General features: G+C 40.2%; 1 protein-coding gene across 2 annotated transcripts in view; it reads left to right on the top strand.

The window, feature by feature from the left end:
• Nucleotides 1–6,646, top strand: part of MAPK14 (mitogen-activated protein kinase 14) — a 94,210-nt gene extending 87,564 nt beyond the window's left edge. For both annotated transcript variants that reach the window (XM_001369904.3, XM_001369934.3), the window contains exons 11-12: nucleotides 2,691–2,864; nucleotides 4,106–6,646. In XM_001369904.3, the coding sequence (XP_001369941.1) occupies nucleotides 2,691–2,864; nucleotides 4,106–4,173 (242 nt within the window). In that variant the 3' untranslated portion in view covers nucleotides 4,174–6,646. The remainder of the gene's footprint in view (nucleotides 1–2,690; nucleotides 2,865–4,105) is intronic.
• The last annotated feature ends 17,366 nt before the right edge of the window (nucleotides 6,647–24,012 follow it).

Here is a 24,012-nt window from a genome sequence, read left to right on the forward strand (position 1 = left end):
GGTAACAAGTTCATGCCTGGCACATATGGTAGGCAGGCGTAGGTATAACTTGTTCTTCCTAATTTGACTAGTCCCATTTGGCTTCTTTCATTTCTCCATGTTCCTAATATCGTTTGCCTCATTGCAACTTAGACTTCCTTGACAGTTACTCTCTGTTCACAGAAGTGCTGACTCTACATCTTATATAATCGATTCTTTGCCCTCATTCTTGTTTTATTCTAGCAGATTTATGTTTTTCCATCATAGGGATAGATGTAGGAACATCAGATTGTTATTAATTCTTCTGCATTAATTTAAGAACTTTGGAATTAATGTTTGATTGTAAACATCTTCTAGATATTCCTTTGTAGAGACAAAACTTCTGTAGAAAAGGTATAGCCAGCACTAGTCAAAGCCATATCATGATATTTCTTAATTAGCTAGTTCTGCCTTACTCTCCGAATTATTGCTTTTGCCACCATTCATACCATCAAGATGCACCATGCTGTATTGCTGTATTTTTATTATCATTTAAGTTTTTTCATGACAATATTTGGATCTTATGAGCTTGGTTTTGTTAAGAGACCTTGCTTAGTGTGTCTTTTGGACTATTCTGTTCTAAGATTCCTCCCTCTTTATCATTATTTTAGCATAGTCTTATGTCATCACAACCATGAATCATTAATATTTTAACACTTTCTTTCTGACTTCTTATTAGTATTTTTTCTTTGACTTGGAAACTCTGGTTTTAAGCTCTAACATCCCTAGTTATTTTCAGTTGCAAGTTTCTTTCAGAAGTGGCCGGTAGATTCTGTGTTTTCTCTTTACTCTCTGCTTCTGATAGATCTAGGCCTTATTCTTTTGTTATTGATTAAAATATGAATTTAGATTTTTTTATTTAAGAGTTTTAATTTCATTCTTTGTTCCTTGCTTCATTTTTCTCCCTCCATGCTCAATCCCTGTAATAAGCTATTTTTTAGCAGAGGGTGGAATCCCTCCACCCAAGAAGAGAGAGGAGCCTAGTCTTGGCTCAAAGTCCCAATCTGGTGACTGAGTCTGAAGAAGATGCAGAATATAATGAAGAAACATTATATATTTAAGGGAAGCTCAGGAGTTAAACCCAGGAAAAGAGACAAACTCTATAACAAGCACCAAGGGGGCTTGAGAGAAGAGGGAAAAATTGCTTAGTACAGGGATTGAGCATGGAGGGAGAAAAAAGAAGCAAGGAACAAAGAATGAAATTAAAACTCTTAAATAAAAAATCTAAATATCATATTTTAATCAATAACAAAAGAATAAGACCTAGATCTATCAGAAGCGGAGAGTAAAGAGAAAACACAGAATCTACCAGCCACTTCTTCAGACTCAGTCACCAGATTAGGACTTTGAGCCAAGACTAGGCTCTCTCTTCTTGGGTGGAGGGATTCCACCCTCTGCTAAAACCTCTGGCTTCCCTCTCCTAGTAGCTTAGGCATGGGGCTAGCTTCCACTCTGTCTCTCCTCTTTGTCTGAAGTTAGCCCCTCTCCTTGTTATGGTCCTGCTAGGCCTTAAACCCTATGAGAGAGATTGTACTGATCTCAGGTTTCTGGGAATCCCCACTTCCTCATGTATAAGGCATTGTTTTAGCCCAGTCATTTACATGTCCAAATATGAGCCTATTTAAAAGAAATATAAAGTGGATGAATACTAAAACATTTGATCCCAGGTAGTTTGAAAGAAGTAGTGCCTGAGCTATGTCTTTAAGAAAGTAAGGGTTCTGGAGGGCAGAATTAAGTCTTGAGTGCCAGGCTGGAGATGGGAGATGCAAGGTGCTGAGGGAGGAGAAGAGAAGAAAGCTGCTGAATGATTTAAACAAATAGGGACGGGGAAGGTAGAAATGGGGGACAGCAAGTTCGGGACAAAGAAAAGAAGCAAAGATCTTGCCCATAGGGGTAGTTAAAGACTGAGAAGTTAAAAGGTGTGTCTGTCACCTCTTGATGTTTGGGACACCTATCATCTAGGCACTCCTTTCCACCCTCTTATCCTTTTTGAGCCTATACTTTCTTCCCTGATTTGGTATCAGTCTGCTCCTCCCTTCAATCTTTTTTGGGTGCTTTGACCCCATACTCAGCTGAGGTCCCCTTCCAGATCACACTAGTGTCTGATCCTTGGACAAGGATTCCTTTGACCCATTGCTTATTCACTTCCCTTCTTTCTCCTTCCCCCATTAAGCAGATTCCTCCAACAGTCTGAAAATATCACCTTTTTATTGAGTGTTTAATATTACATTTATTTATATTTACAGTAAAGAGAAAAAAATATGATGTCAGAGCATCAAAAAAGCGCAGGACTTTTTGCCTCATACACTTAGGAGCTGTCACTTGCTCTGAGACTTATCTTCTCTATAAAATGAGTATATAATACTTGCACTATCAACCTCAAAGGGTTCTTGTGAGGAAAAAAACCTCTGCTTTGTGACCCACAAAATAGCCTTTTTTGAGTAACACCCTTCACTACTATATTGCTTACAAATACAGAATATACTGAACATTTGCCTTGTATGGACAATTAGAAAGCCTCAAGGACCTGAACTTTAGAAGAGCTCTTTGTATAGACCAGAAAGAACTAGATATTTTGCCTTAGGTGCAATGTCAGCTTTTTTGTATTAAACTTCCTCTCCCTCCTCTCACCCCCCCCCTTCTTTTCCTAACCCAACTCTTTTTGGGGACAGCTGTTGACCTGCTGGAGAAGATGCTTGTATTGGACTCGGATAAGAGAATTACAGCAGCTCAAGCCCTTGCCCATGGCTACTTTGCCCAGTACCACGATCCTGATGATGAACCAGTTGCAGACCCCTATGACCAGTCCTTTGAAAGCAGGGATCTCCTGATAGATGAATGGAAAAGTGAGTTTTCTGTCAAAATTATTAGGCTTTTGAGTTTGCTCTCTTCTCTGAGGGCAGTTACTATGGGAAAACATATTTTTACTGGGTGAATCTATAGCTGGAGCAGAGGGAGAAACAAGAACTACTAAGAGAAATATCCAAAAAACATAGAATGTCAGAGCTAGAAGGAAGGGTCCTGAAAGAGTTAATTTAACCCTTTCCTTGTACAGATCAGTAGATGAAGGCTTTGTAGGCTAATGGAGATAATTTTATATGAGAGCAGCTTAGGGTCATTGAATCTTTAAGCTGGAAGGTATCTTAAGAACAACAAGTACAACCCATTCATTTTACACATTAAAGTCTCCAGTTCAGAATAAACATGTTCCCTTTTTTTTTTTTTAAACCCTTACCTTCCATCTTGGAGTCAATACTTTGCATTGGTTCTAAGGCAGAAGAGCAGTAAGGGATAGGCAATGAGGGTTAAGTGACTTGCCCAGGGTCTCACATAGCTAGGAAGTGTCGGAGGCCAGATTTGAACCCCAGACCTCCCATCTCTGGGCCTTGCTGTCAATCCACTGAGCCACCCAGCTGCTCCCAACATATTCCTTTTATAAGACACTGTCTTTCTGACCTAGGGAATGGTCTATGGTCTATGAGGTTCTGTTGAGTTTTCCATATTATTTTATATTTATTTTCTTTTATCCTTTTATCGCTCATCCTGATGAAACAGGGAAGGGTGGACCTATATTTGTATTATAGAAAAAAACTGAGGCAGAGAGAATTTGTGTCTTACCTAAGACCATGCAGTGGTTTAGTTAGTCCCAGTCACAGTTCCGGCACTAGAACCTAGATCCAATTTTGTCTTTCATTGGACCCAAATTGAACTTGAAAAGTGACTAACCAATAAATGCCTAGAGCAGACTAGAGGTTTCATTTCTGCTTTCATGAGATTGTATTTGTGGTCATAGCACCTAAGGCTACAATGTTTGGAATACTTCCTAACCTGACAAAATAATGGGTGTCCCTTAAGAGAGAGGCCAGGTTGATAGATTGAAGGGCTCCTGAATCTCTCCATTACTTAACATGTGAATGAGATTCCTCATTTGGGTCGAGACCTCACAGGTGGTGTTCTGTGCACGTAAATCCATGACCCTTTGGCAGTGGGTGGTTCATTTAGCCTTAGCTCCTTCGTCTGGACAATGAATGTGACAGGAGACCTTGTACATGGTAGTGATCTGCCCCGTTCTTTCCCTTCCTTCTAGGCCTGACCTATGATGAAGTTATAAGTTTTGTGCCGCCACCACTTGACCAAGAAGAGATGGAGTCCTGAAAGCCTGGTCTCTGTTCTGTTGATCGCACGTCACTGTGAGGGAAAGACCTTTTCATGGGAACTCTCCAAAATATCATTCAAGTGCCTCTTGTTGCAAAGATTCTCCATGGTGGAAGGGTGTGTGTGTATGTGCGTGCGTGTGTGTGTGTGTGTGTGCGCGCGTGTGTGCCTGTACGTGTGTCTGCTTGTATACATGGTTGGTGAGCTGAGTGAGAGAAGAGTGAGGGAGCTATTTATAGAGTGACTTTCTGTAAACATGCTAACTGAAGCTCTTTCATAGCCTCTGCATTGGTCCCTCTGGGGAGAGGGCAGTCCAGGCATCTCGGTTGCCATGTTGCTGGGGTGGCGTCGATGTGAAGCCAACAAAACAAAACAAAACCATAAACATCTCAGATCCTGGCTCACTTGTTACCACCATCATCTGGGCTCTTCTACGAAGTATCTGGAAAGATGGTGGCGATGATTCTTGCTTGCCCCTACCATCCCCGTCCTGGCCCCGTGGAGAAAAGAGGCCGTGGTCATTCGGACATCACGAGCCTTTTAGCCGCCTGAAACCCGAAGCTTTTGTCAGCAGCGTGTATGGCTGGAAGGACCAACCAGCCCCTGTCTGTGCACTAGCACATGGTCTTCCAGCCTGGCGTGAGCCGCACACAGCGACAGGCGTGTGGGAAACTGTAAATATGTGCCTTATACATGAAGAGAGAAGAATGTCTTGGGGGGTCGAGGGAACCTGGCCGGCTAGGGTTCCTGCACTGCCACGCACACGAAAGGGGCTTTGGGGTGGCCACGTGGCCATGAGCCCATTATAACAGATGAGCCTTCAGAAGCAGCTTTGTGTGCGCCTACATGTGTGTGCGTGCATGCATGTGTATGTGTGTGCGTGTGCGTGTGTGTGTGTGTGTGTGTGTGTGTATCTATTTCTCCCTATATTCAGTGTTGCCGTTTCTCTCTGCTCCTCCTTCCCTTTGGCTCAGGGGCCTCCCAGATATTGGCCCCAGAAGCCAAATGCAGGTTCTCGTCTGTGTGCATCCTGTGTGCGCTTTATTCCTAGCCAGGTGCAGGGGTGTTGTGCATGTCTTGCTTTTCGTGCATGCAGAGCTGCTTGTCAAGTCCCTGAGACAGCGGGGAGAGGCCCTGGTGCAGAGCAGATTGGGCGGTCTGTTCAGACCCCCTTTCACCTCAGCCGATGTGTTAGGAAAAGTCTCATCAACCTCCCTCCTTCCATCTCCCAGTGCCATTCAATATGAGTATACTGGCCTATCCTGGGTGCTTTTGATGTGAAAACAATGAAGAAATGGGACAGATCAGTGTGTTTCTTTTTTCCTTGTTGTCTTGGTTTTCAGAGAGACTCTTTTGCTGGGCTCTGGTGGACAAGGTCAGGGCTTTTCCCAGAATCATCCCAGATTTTGGCAAATGAAAGTTCTATTCACACTGACCCACCAATTCTTAGAAATACTGAAGATCAAAACAATGAATAAAAGTGCATGAGGCCAGAAACTTTTTTTTTCCTGTCTCTTTCTAATTACAGAGAAATTTACTGAGATGTCTTTCTTTCTCTTGAGAAGGATCTTTGGCAGCTTGGCATTACTCCTCCCTCACCTAGAGAAACAGGGCAAAGGACTCTGGGTTTGGGAAAAACAAGTTTCATTTCAGTATTGTCTATATTGCAGGGATCCTTTAGGAATGTGATTCCTATTTTTAATGGGGAAGAAGGACAGGTTATTTCACTATTTCATATAGTCAACTTTCGCCATCTGAAACCCCTTCATTACTGGGATGGGGAAGAATTGTTTTCAAAATGCTGGAGATTTTACGCATCTTGTATTACTCACAGGCCCACACAGTCAAGGCTTTTCTGGAGTGAACAAGAGCAGAGCACATGCCGAGTCAGATGGGGTGGCCTAGGCTGTTGGAGTTCATTTGTCAGAGTAGAGTGCAGCCCAGAGGCCTAGGAGACAGTCAGTTACCTCTGAGTGACCACAGCCTGGAGGGACAGACAAAGACAGCTCGCGCAAGCTTCCCACATACCTCCTAGGAGAAGTTAACTAAAGATGCCCTCCCTGCTCCCTTGGATACGCAGGCCAGCTCCTCCCAGAGAATGTAAATATCTCCTGTTACCCACAGCAAGATGAATTTTATTAGCCATATTTGGTGCAAACGCTAGTGTAATTTTACAGAAATACTGCTCAGATTTTTTTTTTAATAATTAAGGTTTCTGCATGTGTGCCCACATGTGTTGAGAGACTGCATGTCCCAGAAACCTGGACTTTAACTGGACCTTGCCGGAAGCTCTGTGGTTTCTGAACATCATTGTTCCTATCTCCCAGGTCCTCTCAAGAGGACACACTGTGATGACAGAACAAGGGAGAGACTACTCTTTTATTTGTATTCATGAATTTTTGCTGTAATCAGTTCCACCATATAGGATGTCACAATACCACTGGTTAAAATAAAGCCTATTTTTCAAGTTTAATGAATTTCTCTCATTTATTAGCACCCATCACCTAATCAGTTCTATTCAACAAACCAGCAACAAGAGGGCCTACTTTATGGAAATCAAACAAAACCAAAGACAAATGAAATAACTCCTTCTGTAAAGGAACTTACATTTTACAACTCAAACATAGACTAGTCAACACACGTAATTCCAGGAAGGAGATAGCTAAGAGCTTCATGATGGCACCTGAGCTGGCCCTTGAAGGAAGCCAGGCAGAGCAGTGTTTCTCATTTGATGCACAATTTGACACCCCTGAGGCTTATTGATAGTCTCTCAACTTGGGCCTGTCAGAGTTTTCTTGGAATGTGATGCCATTCATCTCTCATCACAGGAGAAGACCCAGCTCCCAAGCTTAGAAATTCTGGTGAGGGGAATCTTTATGGGTGGCTTTTTTTCAAAATTGGGCAACGGTATTAAGATTTATTTTTTAAAAGCACAGTTACTATACAATTCCTTATATCCATTCTTCTAATCCTCACAGTAACTGTGAATTATAGATAATATAATCACAGCATTTTTCTCTCTTAAAAACATTAGTAACATTCAATTCCATCAGAAGAACCTTTTGAGATAGGTAGCACATACATTCCCATTTTGGAAATAAAAAAATTGAGGCAGGCTCACAAATGGGGGAATCACCTGAAGTCCATGGCAGAGGACTAAGATTTGAACCCAGGCCTTCTGACTCTATTTTCAGCGCTCCTTCCCTTCATTCCACTTCCTCTGCCTATATACGGATTACTACGTAGATATGTCAATCTTAGAGTAACAAATTTGACAACAAAAGTCTTTAATCACAGCAAAGGAATTGCAATGCCATCACACAACACCAAAGCGAAGGAAAGCCTGAGAGGCAAAGAAATCAGCAGGGTTTAAATAAACCTCAACTGGGAAGAGTGATTTGATCTCTGGGGACAGGGAGGAACGATTAACATCTGATCGAACCAGAGACTCCAAGAGTGATAAGTTTCCGGACATATCACAAGTCCTGCTCCAACCACGAGGTCAGTGAGAGCGAGGTAACCCCTTCCAAGAACTGCATTCAACATAATTCACACAACTGTGTTTATGACCTATTTTGTGTTGCCTGGATGTGCTCCATGAGAGAATCTTAACTGGAACCACCAGAAAATGACATTAAGTATTCCTATATGATCTCTTTGCATCCTTAGTTTCTTAGACTCGGACCATTGTCAGGCTTTATTTGCCCGTGTTGCACAGTCCTGTATTAACCCAAGTGGCCATCAGCCTGGTTAGACTTGTATGAATTTCAGTAGCATAAAGTTGAAATCCTAGTACTAGATTTTGAGGTGACGGGAGAGGTGATGGGGTTAGAAGAAAGACCTGGCATAGAGCCGCTCCATACCTCCAATTTGAATACGTTTAGCTTGGTAAATTAGCGAACATGGATGGGGCAAAAGTCAATCATTGAAACTAGGTTCTGTGATGTAGCAGATGAAACGACCGGATTCTGCCTCTGACAGTTCCCACTTGTCTGATCCTAATCAAGGGATTTCACTGTCTTAACCTTACTTTTTCTTCATCTACAAAATAGTTATAAATTATAAAATGTATAAAAATAGGAACTTTTCTTTGTAGACTTTAATGCTAGATCCTGAATGGAACATAAAGGAGACCAGATCCCTCTTCCCCCTAACGCCTATAATATTTCTAATGCATATTATTAGAATTTACATTTTATGTATGTGCCAGGCCTGGAGTCAGGAAGACCCAAGTTCGAGTTTGACCTCAGACAATTACTAGCTATGTGACCCTGGGCAAGTTACGTCACCATTTGCCTCAGTTTCCTCATCTATAAAACAAACTGAAGAAGAAAATGACAAACCTTTCCAGTATCTTTGCTGAGAAAACCTCAAATGGGGTCATAAAGAGTCAGACGTGACTGAACAACAATATGGGTATCCAACACTGAATTCCATACACATTCCTCTGAATATCTTCATATAGTTTATCAACTTAATTTGTGTATGACTTAGGAGCCATTGCCCCAATTCTAGCCACTCTCCCAAATGAGTTGGGGCTGTATACCAAAGCAGGAACTTAATTGTGATGAACAAGTTGGGATATAGCAGCTTATATCTGGACTCTTCCTCCAAGCAAGACTCCCATCAACCTGAATCAGAACTGTGGTCCTGGCCCCATGGAAGGATATCTCTGCTTGGATCCTTATCCCTATTTCTGTGCAATGGATTGTGCCCAAGCTCCCTCAAGCCTCACTTTCCTCGTCTGTGACAACTATATTTCTGTGGGGTTTGTGAGCTTTATTTCTTTTTTATCAATGAACAAAAATCCACCATGCCTACCAAATGAAATATTTATTAAGTGTATGGTTGGTGCTTAACAAGTATTAGCTTCATCTCACCTTCCTGTTGGATAATTAGATAAAACCAATGTTGTGTATTGGCCATATTAAAAAAAAAAAAGAGTACTCGGGCCCGTCACCTCTGTCTGTGGAGGGTAATGTGTCATGAGTCCTCAGGAATCATGATTGGTCATTGCATTGATTGGAGTTCTTGTTTGTATTTACAACATTGTTAGTGTATAAATTATTCTCTTAGTTCTGCCCACTTTACTCTTCATCACTGTAAAAATCTTCCCAGGTTTTAGGGGCAGCTAAGTAGCACAATAGATAGAGCACCAGTTCAGATCTGGCCACAGACACATCCTAGCTGTATGACCCCAAGCAAGTCACTTAACCCCAATTCCTAAGGTCCTTGCTGCTCTTCTGTCTTAGAATCATTGCTGAGAGAAGGTATGCATTTTTAAAAAAATTTCCCAGATTTCTCTGAAACTCCCTTTCATCACTTTATTGGACTTGGAATCAGGAAGACCAGAGTTCAAATTCAGCCTCAGACATCCGTGTGGCCTCTGCCTCAGTTTCCTCATTTGTAAAATGAAGATAATAGCATCACTTTCCCAGGATTGCTGAGAAGGTATTTATAAAGCTCTCATTCATATGCCATAATTTGTTGGACTCTCCCTCTTGGCCACCACAAAAAGCTGTTGTAAATATTTTTGTACATAGAGATTCTTTTCCTATTTCTTTGCTTGATGAATTTCTTTGCAACAATCCTTGGGAGACCCTGGAAGAACAGAGAACTTGGAATGAGAAAACCTGGGTTTGATCCTACTTCTAGTATTGTTTGTGTGACCTTGAGCAAGCCAACTAACTTCCCTACAGTTTAGTTAGTAAACAAACATTTAAGACACAACCCCCATTGCCTAACCCTTGTTATTCTAGCTTGGAACCAATACACAGTATTGTTAGAAAGGGGGGAAAACCATTAGTAATTTTGAATATAGCAGTTTTTGTGGAATAATGAAACCAATAAAGAGAGTGAAAGGAAAGGAATTGGGCTACTACTGTAGACAGCCATATCAGATTTAGCCACAAAAAGGAGGAGATAAAATGAGTACCAGAATGAATAGATCAAATGAAGGAATTTTGAGGATGTTCCTAGAAGAGTGAGAGCAGGGATGATAATCTGCTGGAGAAGATGAGATGGAATGTAAACTCTTGTTCAAGTAAAGGCTTTTGCTTTGGCAAGAAGAAAGGCCATCTCTTCATGTGAGACAGGGCTGAAGGAGGAAATCCTGAGGAAAATAAGGACAAGAGAAGATGGAGCTCTCAGCAAATGGCCCCAATTTTGTTTTCCCCATAAGTATGTGGCAAGGTTCTCAACTGAGTGAGGGATAGGGCAACTGTGGGGGTTTTGAGAAGGAAAGAAAAGATTCAGAAAAGCTGCTCAGGAAAATGGGATAATGATTCAATTAGGGAATTTTAAAAAATGCTTTGCCACAATAAAGGCCCATTTGAGATCATGTAACATAAGTTCATTGTGTACCAATCAGCAGATTTTCTCCTCTGGTAAGCAGCACATGAACAGGAATGAAAGATTTCTTCATCTAATAAATAAGAGTTGAATTATATGAGCTCTTAAGATTTTTTCCAGCCCCAAATATGTTATCCTGTGATCAAGGATGAGCCTATGAATTGCAGTGGAAATAATACTCCCATTTTACATTTTATTTTATTCCCTAATAAACAACAAAAAATAAAGTGACTCATCCTCTGTCATTCATTAGCAAATGTTGGGAGTTGGGATTCAAACCTAGGTAGAATCCAGAATCAGAATAATCACCTTCTCCACCTTAGGGTTGTTAGAGAAATTGTGGGGTAGAGCTCAGCTATGCTTCTTCCTGCCATCCTTGCTCTTTGCTGGAAGGCCAAGAGAGAGCTTATGCCAGGGCTATCTTAAGAGAAGGTCTCCTGAAAGAGAATGGGGACAAATCTTTTCTACAGTCCTAAACCTAAAAACCTAGTGTGGGGCAAAGAGACTGACCTCCAAGACACTCAGTAGCCAGAGAATTCTCTCTTGACATCCTTCCTCCTTCCAACCCTGGTCTTTGGGAGCCAATGGGGAAATGCCGTCTTAGCAAGGTAAAGTGACTTATCCTGCAGCAAAAGATTAATTTATCTGTCTGGTTATCCTCATGGAACTAGAAAGTATGCTCCATGGAGTCACCTACATTTTTATTTCTGGAAAACTATAAGGGCTAAAGATGAAAAAGCATATCTGGCTTCTGCAACCACCTAAGAAGGAAACTTTTTGTAATCCTTACCTTGTGTCTTAAAATCAATACTAAGTATCACTTATAAGGCAGAGGAGTAGTAAGGGCTAGGCAATAGGAGTTAGTTAGATGATGTGCCCATGATCACACAGCTAGGAAATGGCTGAGGTCAAATTTGAACCCAGGTCCTCCTGACTCCAGGTCTGACTCTCAATCCACTGAGCGGATGGCTGCCCCTAAGAAGGGGACTCCTCTAGTCAGTAGTGTCCTTTCTCCTATATCATCTTTATAAATTGCTTTTTCCTTCTGCCTTTCCAAGTCCTGTTCATCCTTTAGGTCCCACTTCTATGAATCCTACCTACCTTCTCCAGTCACCATCATTTTCCTTTTCTATAGACCTTATAGCCTTTCTGTCTGCCACAAAATCCAGCCCTTGGTTATATTATTGTTTTTCTTGTATTAGTGTCTGTTTCTTGTCTTAACCTACCCAATAAGATACTGAAACTCATCATGGTCAGTAACGCGTTCTTTTTGCTTCTTTTTACATGCCCCAGAGCCATCTGAAACAATATTAGATGTGCAGTCGGTGTTTAATAAATGCTTATTTGACAATTGAAATGTTGCTTACATATATTCAGATTTTTCATTTGTGTTCATTGGTTTTGCTAACTTTTTTTCCTTTTAAAAAAGTCTTTATTACATAGGATGGCTCTCTGGGAGAGGGAAGGAGGGGGGACACAGGGCAAAATTTAGACAATGTAAAAGCAAAAGGGATCAAATGTTTATTTTTTTAGGGTTTTTTTTTTAAGAAAGATAGATCTGCCTATTGTGCAAATAAAGGTATATGTGAGTTTTAAAATTTCAATGTTGCAGAATTACAGAAAACTTAACAGCCTCAGAGAAAAGATAGCCTTATCCATTCCTTTGCAAAGGGGTTGTGGGGAGCCCACCAGTGTGGGACATTGCATATAATGTCTCATTTTTCTCATATATTGATTGTTTAGCTGTGTTTTTTTCTCCCTCTTTTTATTTAAAATTTTTGTTTTGTTACAAGAGAGCTCTATGGGAAGGAAGAGATATAGGGGAAAATTTGGGCACTGTAAAAAAAGTTAGTAAAAAGATTTTTTTAATGTTTGAGCCCTACAGCCCACCTAAATATTGGGTTTTGCCCATCTAAAGGTGGTTATGATGATAATTCATATTTAGGGGGGTTGGTTTGGTTTGGTTTGATTTTCTTATATAGCCCTTTCCGTAGGCAACCCTGTGAAGAAAAAAGCACCAGCTTTTTACAGAAAAGTCAATTGAATTTCATGAATGTCAGGTAACATAGGGTCACAAAAATAGGACGTGTAAAAGCTCAGATTTGAACCCCCTTTTCAACTTCCAGAATTCAGTATTCTTTCCAGTATACCCCATCTCTGCAAATGACAAAGTAGCTAAGCCTAAAGGCACCAGGAGGGGAAAAGAGTATTTTGGGGGCAGCTAGGTATTTTAATCTAGTTAACTTTAACCTCCACAAATATTTGTGAATTGTGCCCTTCTAGAACCTATCCACCATTAGTCTAATTGGCAGGAGCAGCTCACTCCCTGCAGTCTTCCAAAAAGAATGCTTGTGCTCAGAGGTGGTGTTGGAAGCCAAGAATGGAGTGTCATTCAATTAACTTTGTAATAGCAAACTTCTCTGACCTGGAGAAGAGCATTTCTTCAAAGAGGGTGTTTAACCTCACATCATTGTCCAAGAAGGCAGCTCTAACCCTGCCAACCCCCTAGGGTCTGCCAAGCGGAGCTTTCTGAAAAGCCACCACTGTGCTGGACAGGAGGCAAGTAGTCTGAATACCCAGAGGCAGCAGGTTGTTTCAGAAGACAGAGACCTAGCTAATAGCTCAGCTTCAAGAAGGTGCTATGTTTAGAAACCCATAAATAGCTACACAAACCTGGGCTTCAATGGATACACTTGTATATCTAAAATGCTACACTGGCCTTTCAACAATGAGGCAAAGGCTGGCATGGAAAGACAACAAGATGGCTTTTAAAATCACAACTATAGCAAGAAGCTAGGTAGCACAGTGGATAATACCAAGTATGGAGTCAGAGGACCTGGGTTCAAATGTGACCCAGATAATTCCTAACTATGTGACCCTGAGCAAGTCACTTAACCCCAATTGCCTAGCCCTTGGTGCCCTTCTGTCTTAGAATTGATAAGTTAAGAAAAAAAAAAAGTGGATTGGACCAGTTAGAGAAATCTAGAAATTAGTTAGCACTTAAGATCAAAGAACCTGTATCTGTCCTCTACTATTTATTGACCCAAAACCCAAAGCCCAGTGGTATGGGATTGTCTCCTCATTGGTAGAGATCAATACCTTACACTTGTGGGAGGGATAGGATAGAGTTGGGGAGAGTAGGGGATGAGTCTTCAGTCTTGAGTCTCTTCAGTCTTTGGGCCTTTTAGAGTTTCTTCAGTCTCTTTAGCCTTTAGTGCTTCTGGCTTCCAGTGAAGTGGAGGATGCCAACCCCACTTCAGGTTGTTAAAAGGAAAATAAGATTCTGGGAAGAAGCCAACTTGAGAGGAGCTGGCAGTCTCCATCATATCCCTGTTCTCAGCTTTGCTACACTAGAGAGATTTAGGAAATTTCCCTGTGAATGAGATCTCGGATCCTTTCTCTTGTTGAGTTGGATTGCCTTGCTCCCAATGGGAGAATGCCTTCACTTTGTATTTTCTGGTATATATTCTTATGTTTACTTGGTTTGATTTCTGTCCAGCTGTCAACTTAGATGAATGGGTTTCTGTGCCAATTGTTATGTATGTATGTATATATTTACATATATATATATACATATATATATATTGTAAACTGGTATTTAGTGGAAAAGGAGTCAAGCCTTGGAAATTAAGCTTGGGGCCTTGCTTCCTTCACGAATGAACAGCAATCAGGAGTTTAACTTGAATCTAAAACTACATCCCCTAGATTAATAATATTTAAAGGAATATATAGATATAATTCTGCTCTGGAATCTCTTCTCTCTGAGAAGAGCAGAGAAGACGAGCTTCTGGTCCCAACCTCCTGCTTTCCCCCCTATCCCCAGCAAGAAATAATCTCTCTCGGAGGATTGGGGGAGAAGAGACTAGAAATGTCTACACTGCCTCCCTTTTAGCTACACAATGACACCCTCTTGTTACATGTTGAGGACAGCCTCATTTTACTAGGAAAATATTTGAAGCAGCTATTCTAGAGAGTGGGATAGAAAACCAATTACTGTTGTTATCATTCAGCCTTCAATTTTGAAGAGGATCAATGATATTATAGGGGTGATGCCTTGACCTGCCCATGAATTAGATTTAAGTGAGGTATCATTGCCCAAAGTCATCAGCCCCACTCTTCCAGAGTCTAGTGGCAAGACAAAGAGTCAGACCTGGCAAAAGCCTGGGATGCAGTGGATAACATTGAAATCTTTGCTGTCTGGCAAAGCTCTTTTTTTTTTTTTAAACCCTTACCTTCCGTCTTGGAATCAATACTGTGTATTGGCTCCAAGGCAGAAGAGCGGTAAGGATTAGGCAGTGGGGGTCAAGTGACTTGCCCAGGGTCACACAGCTGGGAAGTGTCTGAGGTCAGATTTGAGCCTAGGATCAATCCACTCAGCTGCCCAGCTGCCCCCCTCTGACAAAGCTCTTTAAGCACTACACAGCACCTGTTTTCATCTCTCATCTGCCCTTTCCACCAGAAGAAGTCTTCACCTGCCTGAGGTAGACATCCCCCTAACTCACGGAGGGGTTTGAGGCCTGGCAATTACCCACAACCTGGTTTATCCCAGCTGCCAAGATGGTGTTTACTGGGATGTGGCCACTGTGCATGGTAAAGATTGTTTTGCCATAGGGAGGACCTAACTGAGCCTGGTTAGCATAAATTGGTAGTGAATTTAATTACTGTGTGACCTCAATTACCTGAACAATCTAAGGCAAGTCACTTGGCTGTAATGAATCTCACTTTGCCTAGCTGTGGAAGAGGGGGCTGGACTCAGTGAGCTCTAAGATCCCCCCCTATATGCTTTATTCTGGAGGAGGCAGCCTGGTTGGCATAGGGGGGAAAAACACTGGGCTTGCAGTCGAGACCTGGTTAGTGTCCTGGCAAGTGTGATTCTGGGCAAGTTGTTTAACCTCTCTAGGAACTATTATACTTGTTGACTGCAAGTGGCTTGCTTTCTAGTTCTGCTCTACAGAACTATTGTAAGGAAAATGTTTTGTAAATCTTAAAGTACTATGGAAATGTAAACCCAAAGCAATTATGATTGTTAGAAATGAGTTAGAAAAAAAAAGAAAGAAATGAGGCCTGGGCCTGTGATTTCATTGCTGTGGGGAACTCCCAGATGCGGAAACTCTCTTTATCTACACAGATTAGCAACTTTTTTGCTCATGGGTGGCACAGATAGTTATGATCTGTGGTCTGGTTCACCTTCGAACAGAAGGAGGAAGACTATACTTGCACTAATAGTAGAGTAGTTTGGGGGCAGGGGTGGAGAAGGATAGAGGAAGAGGGCTAGTCAGGATACAGAATGACCATAGTTAGATAATCTCTCTCTCTCTCTGATATTTCCAAGAGGGATATCAGGCTAGCATCTGCCAGTCCTCAAGTATCTCTAGTCTAGTTGTATAATTTTTAGGGTTTCAGATTAAAATTAACTTTTCTGATTACTTTTTTTAAAAAACTCTTACCTTCCATCTTAGGTTCAATACTGTGAACTGGTTCTAAGGCAGAAGAGTGGTGAGGGCTAGTGTAATAATTAAAATAGTTGAGGCCATAAACTGTAGTGATTAAATAGTGGAAGACTTAAATTGTAGTAGATATAAGAGTGGATGAGTAAGTTGTGTCCGCAGGAAATATGTTTTCACTACAGTGTTTTGTTTTTAAATCAAATAAAAGGTGGTCGCTAGGGAAATATTCCCAATTATGAATATACCCAAGTCAGCTGGGTTTTATAGAGATTTTAATTAATACAAATGAGGAATTAAAGAAAAGGAGAGAAAGAGAGAGAAAGGGGAATAATGAGAAAAGGATAGGCCAACCCAGGCCTAAGCCCTTAAGAGAAAGATCAGTCAGTCCTTAATCACTTCTGCTTCTGAATTATACCTCTCTGAGACAATGGGTGGAAACCTCCCCACCATGCCAGGAGACACTGTAGCAGTGCTGTGCTACCATTCTAAAGACTCCCATAGTGACTCTTGACATCTGGGAGACATACCTCTTGTCCACACTGAGGTTGGAGTCCTCCAAATCAAAAGGGATCAAGAAAGGGATGTCACGAGAAGTATATATTGGAGTAGAAGAAAGAAGTAGATCTTTTTGCCTCAGAATTGTGGACAGAGAAGGTGGCTATGAGAGCACTGGTGCGTCCATGGTCTGGCTGGTACAACCAGCTGGAAGAGAAGACTGCTAAGGGAATGGCAGGCCACATACTGTTGGGACCTTTTCTTTCTCTGGCCCACTTTTAATTGTTTAACAAATAATTATAAATTAAGATACAGCCTCCAGAGAATTTTAATAATAACATCTAGCTTTAGACTCTGAAGAGAAAGAAATGCAAAGGAGATAGTCCAGAAAAGTTTTCATTTTGGAGGGCTCACCTTCAGCACAGCCAAAGATTAATTCATGAATCTAAGACGTGGGCAGCCTGCCAGAAATCAGTTCTTTGGGCTTTGCCCTCTCGTTGCAGAGGAAGTGGGTGTCCTGGAAAGCTGTCTAACTGGGACTAGAGATAATGAGGTCAATGAGGCTTGCACCATGGGCTCTCTCCACAAGAGTCAGGGAGCCAGGAAGAAGCCAAGAAACCTTAGCTATTAATACTGATTGTAAAATGCCTTATGGAACTTGAGTAATCAGAGCTGTTTACTCTAGCCATCTTGCAGGCTGATTCCAGATATGTATCTACGATTTGAGTTCTGTAAAGTATTTTACTGTCAGTTTTATAATGTGAATCACCTGAAGTGCCTCATAAATGGTGGTCTTCCCCAGAGAGCCTACTGCAGGGCCCTTTCTCTAGGAAGATAAAAGCTTTCTAAGTAGACTGGCACTTCAAGATGCACCCCCCCACACCTCCATGACCTCCTGCAACTTCTCTTCCAATCTCCACCAGTCATCCTCTAGCCTGGGCCTGCCCCCATGGGTTGTACCAACCCCTTAACCCCAATTTTCCAGCTTTCCAACTCCGCACTGCTTCCTGACAATCCAAAAGGACTCCACCCTGAGACTTCATGAGTCCTTGGGGATGATAATAAATGACATAAACTCATTCATCAGTGACTAACTCCTACCCCATCATACCGTCTCCATTCCAGTGATCCTGAAACCTTTGTTGTCATGGTTCAAACCCCTTTTTCCATCCCCTGCTGACCACTTTCTTACTCTCATTCCCCTCAATGTTTTAACCCCCACAATGTTCTACCCTAAAGCCAGAGAGAATCTGCTGTGTTCTCTGGAATTCCTGCTCCACAGGAAGAAGCTTTTGAACTTAAACCTTTTCCTTTTTCCTACCCTTTTCATCCTTTTACATACACTCAGACCTGTCTTCCTGGCCAACATTTACACACTAATTTCATTCATTCCCAACTGGCTGGCTGAAGTGAGAGAGTTAGAACATCCCATACTTTTTCATTTCCACATTCAGCCTCTCCCTCTACCACCATCACTGAATATCTTCTCTACCTTTGAGAGAAGTTCAATCCCTATTTATCACCCAATGAAAATTTCAGTAGCCATTATCTTCTAACCTCCAAGACACTCTCTTTATCCCAACTAGTTCAGTGTCTGGATCCCAGTTTTTCCTCTGTTCTCTAATTCCTGCCTTCATACTAAGGAACTTTTAACATATACATTGATACTCCCTCAAACCCCTGAGCTTAATCATTTCCCATGACCCACTTATTTACCCCATCGCAGCTATACAAAGATGTTGTCATACCCTTGGTCATGCCATCCATCACTCTCAAGTGTTCCATGTTCATGAGTTTGGTAATTCCCTTATAGGATCATAATCTCCCTGTTATTCTGCCTCTCTCTCTTGCTTTTTGTCCTCACTGCCATCTCCAATCCTATCACCTTTCAATTATTTCCTGGTCATCACCCCTGCATTGTGTTGCAGTCAAAATAAGGTGAACTGAGGCACCAGGTTCTGAGTACAATCATATTGAATATGTTCGCATATTTTAATAAATTATGAATTTACCAAGAAATAGAATCTCAGCTTCTTCAGCAAAACTGAGACCCTCAATGAATGGAACAATTCTCTTTATTAGTTTTAGGGAGCATAGAACAAAGGACAGGACTTCATAGGCAGAAAACAAGTTATAATTGGTTACAAGAGTTCAACATTGTGAATGATGAAATCATTAAAATCTCTAGAGCTAAGTCATGGGGAACGATATGATTGGCCAGAAATTGGAAATAAGGGGCTAGAAACAACCTCCTCCTTCCCTCCTGTAACTAAGAAATGTTCATTATTTGAGTCCACCTGCAAGGTTAAAGATAGTGGACCAGACGTCTTTGGACAAACATATCTTTGAAGGATAACTTGGTGGTGTACCAGACTCCCTGGTGTCCACCCACATCCCTCAAAGATAACAGATTTCCTTGAGGAAAGAAAAGAATAGCAATTAGCAGGAGAATTGGATTCCTAAACTTAATTTGTTACATGTCAGCTAAGTTTCTGAACTAAATTCTAAAAGAAAGAGCCATGGCTTAGGCAGTTATGGGACAGAATCAATCGATTGTCAATAAGATAAATTAAAAAAAAGAAGCAGGCTCAGTCTGATCATTTCAACTGGCTACAATCTTCTCTCTTCCCCATCTCGATGTTTTGGTGAACCAGACCTCTCTCAAGATTCCTTCATTTTCGTATTGCTGATCTTACCTTGCCAAGCCTCAGCCTTGAATTATTTCCACCATATTTTGCCATTATTCCAACTCATGTTCTGCTGAATGAAACTGGATAAAATCACAAGCCTGGGCCAACTGGGTCCACTACAAATTTATGTATATAACATATACATGAGTATAATCATATTGAATATGTTAGCATATTTTAATAAATTATGAATTTACCAGGAAATAGAATCTCGGCTTCTTCAGCAAAACTGAGACCCTCAATGAATGGAACAATTCTCTTTATTATCTATATAATATATATATATATATATATACACACATACATATGTATATATGTATATATATATATATATATATACACTTATTATCTATAATCTCAATCAGTCCCCCCTGCTGGTAGGCAATTCTTTTACATCTCCCTAATTAATTCACCCATTTACCACCATGGCTCTTCCAAATCTTTTCATTCATCCCCCAAACTCCCATGATTCCCCATCCTCACACCCAATCAGCTGAGATCCTTGCTTTCATTTCCCTGAAAAATATGAGGTCATTTACCAAGAGCTCCTCCCTCCATATCCCTCCTCCTCAATTCACCTCTCCTAGATGCCTAAATGGGCCAAGGACTGGGCTAAACACTAAGGATACAAAAACAAGTAAACAAGACAATCCCTACCTTCAAGGAGCTTACGTTCTAATGAGGGAAGATAACACTCAAAGGGAAGCTGGAATTAATGTTCCCCCATATACCTACATTCCTACCAATGGCATTCTTCGTAGGGACAGAATCCATGTCTTAATCTTCACAATTCCATAATTCCTAGCAAAGGAGTTTAAATTTATGTCTGTTGGATAAGTGTGGAAACACCAGCAGGGAACTTTGGAGGGGGTAAGGGGTGGGTACAGCAACTTATTGTTGCTTCACAGAACTAAAAATATTGATGGCCCAGCATGGAAGCTTAAAGAGGACATTCTAAATAGAAGCATAACCATTGGTAAGCCCTGCCTTTCTTCCTATTCTACTAGCTTCTTTTTTCACACCCACTCCCTAGGCTTTTGCTCTGAACAATGAGAGCTTACCAAAGGTAGGAAGACATAGGCAAAGCACTAGGCTGGTTGCTAGGGAGGAAGGACAAAGAAGTAATAAAACTCTGCAAATATTAGAACATCTGGACGATGGGAACGTGATCACTGTTTTCTATATAACTTGAGGTAAGTGACTTTTTTAAAAAAGGTAATTAAATTAATGAAGGTTGATGAGCACAGTGGATAAGAACGCAGTGGTTTTCCCCATACTCCACTCCATTCCAGGCCACTCTTTCAAAGCTAAAATAATCAGGAGGGAAGATTATGCAAGTGAATGTGGTATCTAGCTAGATCCCCTCCTCGCCTCTTCTAAGTCTCCTGGAGTCTTAGAAAGGAACCCATCCACTTAAGACAGCCCTAGAATTAGGGGGGCCAGTCATTCTCTAAGTGTTGTCCTAGGACTTCTAGGGTTCCAAGAGAAATATGAGGTCAAAACTATTTTTATAGTCATATTAAAGGGCAGCTAGGTGTTGCAATGGATAGAGGACCATGCCTTGAGTGAGGGAGAATCATCTTCCTGAGTTCAAATATGGCCTTAGACACTTACTAGCTATCGGATCCTAGGAAGTCACTTAACTCTGCCTTAATTTCTTCATCTGTAAAATGAGCTGGTGAAGGAAATGGCAAACTATTCTAGTATCTTTGCCAAGAAAACTCCAAATGGGTCACAAAGACTTAGATGTGATTGGAAAAGACTAAACAACAAACAAAATAAGTCTAAGATATTATCTGTCTATTCAAATATTTCTCCTTTTCCCCAATTATTTGTATGAGACCAGATTTTCTTCATATACTTCGACCAAAACATATTACAACAGAATGAATCAAGAAGCAGGATAAAAGAATCCTACTGTTTTCTGTTTAGCCAGACATTAAGGAGATTTGCAAAAATACATAAAATAATATACTGTATCACAATATGCAATACTATTCTTACTAAATATTTCTTGTTTATAGAAAAATATTTTTCACAAAAATATGTTCATGTTAGCATGTGTTAGGTTTGCTTTTTTTTTTAAACACCCTCACCTTCTGTCTTCAAATCAATACTGGGTATTGGTTCAAAGCCAGAAGAGCAGTTAGTGGTAGGCAATGGGAGTTAAGTGGCTTGCCCAGGGTCACATAGCTAGGAAGTGTCTGAGGCCAGATTTGAACCCAGGATCTCCCATCTCTGGGCCTGACTCTCAATCCACTGAGCCACCCAGCTGCCCCCTGCTTTTTTTCTTAATTACATATAAAAACAATTTTTAACATTAAAAAAAACTTAAGCTCCAAATAATCTTTCCCTCTCACCCCACCCCACCCACTTTGAGAAGGCAAGCAATTTGCTATAGGCTAGTTAACTGTAGTTATGCAAAATATATTTCCATATTATCCATGTTGCAAAAGAAAACAGGCACACAAAAAAAAAAGAAAGGAAAAAAGTAAAAAAAAGGATGCTTCATCTCTATTCAGACTATATCAGTTTTTTCTCTGGAGGTGAATCTCATTTTTCATCATAAATCCTTCAGAATTATCTTTTATTGTTGTATTACTAAGAATGGCTAAGTCATTCACAATTGATTGTTATACAATATTGCTGTTATTGTGTACAGTGTTCTTATGTTCTGCTCACTTCACTTTGTATCAGTTCATATAGGTTTTCCCAGGTTTTTCTGAAAGCATCTTACTCAACATTTCTTAAAGCACAATAGTATTCTATCACGATCAAATGCTACAACTTGTTCAGAGGTTCCCCAGTTGATGGGCATCTTCTCAATTTCCAATTCTTTGCCACCACATAAAGAACTGCTATAAATATTTTTATAAATGCAGGTCCTTTTCCTTTTTCTTTAATCTCTTTGGGATACAGACCTTGAAGTCATATTGCTAGGTCAAAGGGATTTTAGATTTATAGCCATTTGGGCAGAGTTCCAAATTGCTCTCCACAATGGTTGTATCAGTTCACAACTCCACCAATAACACATTAATGTCCCTGTTTTTCTATTTCCTTTCAACATTTGTCATTTTCTTTTTTCTTATATTATCCAATCTAATAGATGTGGGTTGATATCTCAGAGTTACTTTATTTAAATTTCTCTAATCAATATGGCTATAGTAGCTTTAGTTTTTTTTTTCTTCTGAGAATTGCCTGTTCCTATCCTTTAATTATATATCAATTGGGGAATGACTTTTATTCTTATAAATTTGAGTTAGTTCTTTATATTTGAGAAATGAGGTCTTTAGCAGAGAAACTTGCTATAAATTCCCTCCCTCCTTCCCTCCCCCAATTTCCTGCTTTCCTTCTAATCATGTTTGTATCTCTAATCAATTGTTTGTATAAACCCTTTTTAATTTAATATAATCAAAATTGACCATTTTATATCTTGTAATGCTTTCTATCTCTTGTTTGGTCATAAACTCTTCCCTTATCCATAAATCTGACAGGTAAAATATTTCATTCTCCCCTAATTTGCTTATAATATCATCCTTTATGTCATGTACTCATTTTGACTTTATTTTGGTATGTGGTATGACATGTTAGCCTATGGCAAGTCTTTGTCAAATTGCCTTTCAGTTTTCCTAGCAATTTTTGTCAAATAATGGATTCGTGTCCCAAAAGCTGGGATCTTTCAGATTTGTGCTGACCAAATACTTGGTTGCTATGGTCATTTATTACTGTGTATTCTGTATTTGATCTATTCCAGTGACCCAACACTCTATTTCTTAGCCTGTACCAGATTGTCTTTATGATGACTTCTTTGTAACATAGTTTGAAATCTGGTTCTACTAGGTTACCTTTCTTCATTTTTTTCATCGATTCTCTTGATATCCTTGAACTTTTGTTCTTGCAGACTTTTTTTCTAGCTATAGATATAGATATAATATTTGGGGTAGTTTTATTGGTATGGTTCTGAATAAGTAAATTAATTTAGGTAGAATTGTCATTTTATTATATTGACTCAGCCTACCATGAACAATTAATATTTCTTCAACTGTTTAGATCTTTTTCTTGTATGAAAAGTATTGTAATTGTTTCATATAATTCCTAGGCTTGTCTTGGCAGGTAGTCTCCCAAATATTTTCTATTATCTGCAGTTATTCTAAATGGAATTTCTCTTTCTAGCTCTTCCTTCTGGACTTTGTTGCTAATATATAAAAATGGTGCTGATTTATGTGGGGTTTATTTTATATTCTTCAACTTTGCTAAAGTTGTCATTTCAACTAGTTTTGTAGTTGCTTCTCTCGGATTCTCTAAGTATACCATCATATCATCTAGAAAGAGTGATAGTTTTATTTCCTTACTGCCTATCCGAATACCTTTAACTTCTTTTCCACCTTTTTTGCTATAGCTAGCATTTCTAGTACACAATTGAATAATAGTGGTGATAACAAACATCCTTGCTACATCCCTGATCTTACTGGGAAAGCTTCTGCCTTATCCCCATTTAGATAATGCTTGCTGATGATTTTAGATTGATAACTACTTGTCATTTTAAGGAAAGCTCAATTTATTCCTCTTCTTTCTAGAGTTCTTAGGAGGAATGAGTGTGGTATTTTGTCAAAAGCTTTTTCTGCCTCAATTGGGAGAAACAGGCTTAATGTTAGATTGCTATAGCAGCTGTGAAATGTTTATTTTTTTAGAAAACAAGATGGAATTATGCATTAAGAGCTGTAAAGCTATTCATACTCATTGACCTAGAGGTCTCATTACTAGAGTTAGGCCCTACAGGCATTAGAGAGAGTATAAAACACTGTGTTTATAGGAAAACATTCCTGGAACCTTTGTTTATTATGACAAAATAACTA

The sequence above is a fragment of the Monodelphis domestica genome, chromosome 2, assembly GCF_027887165.1.
Source record: "Monodelphis domestica isolate mMonDom1 chromosome 2, mMonDom1.pri, whole genome shotgun sequence".
NCBI classification, from domain to species: Eukaryota; Metazoa; Chordata; class Mammalia; order Didelphimorphia; family Didelphidae; genus Monodelphis; species Monodelphis domestica.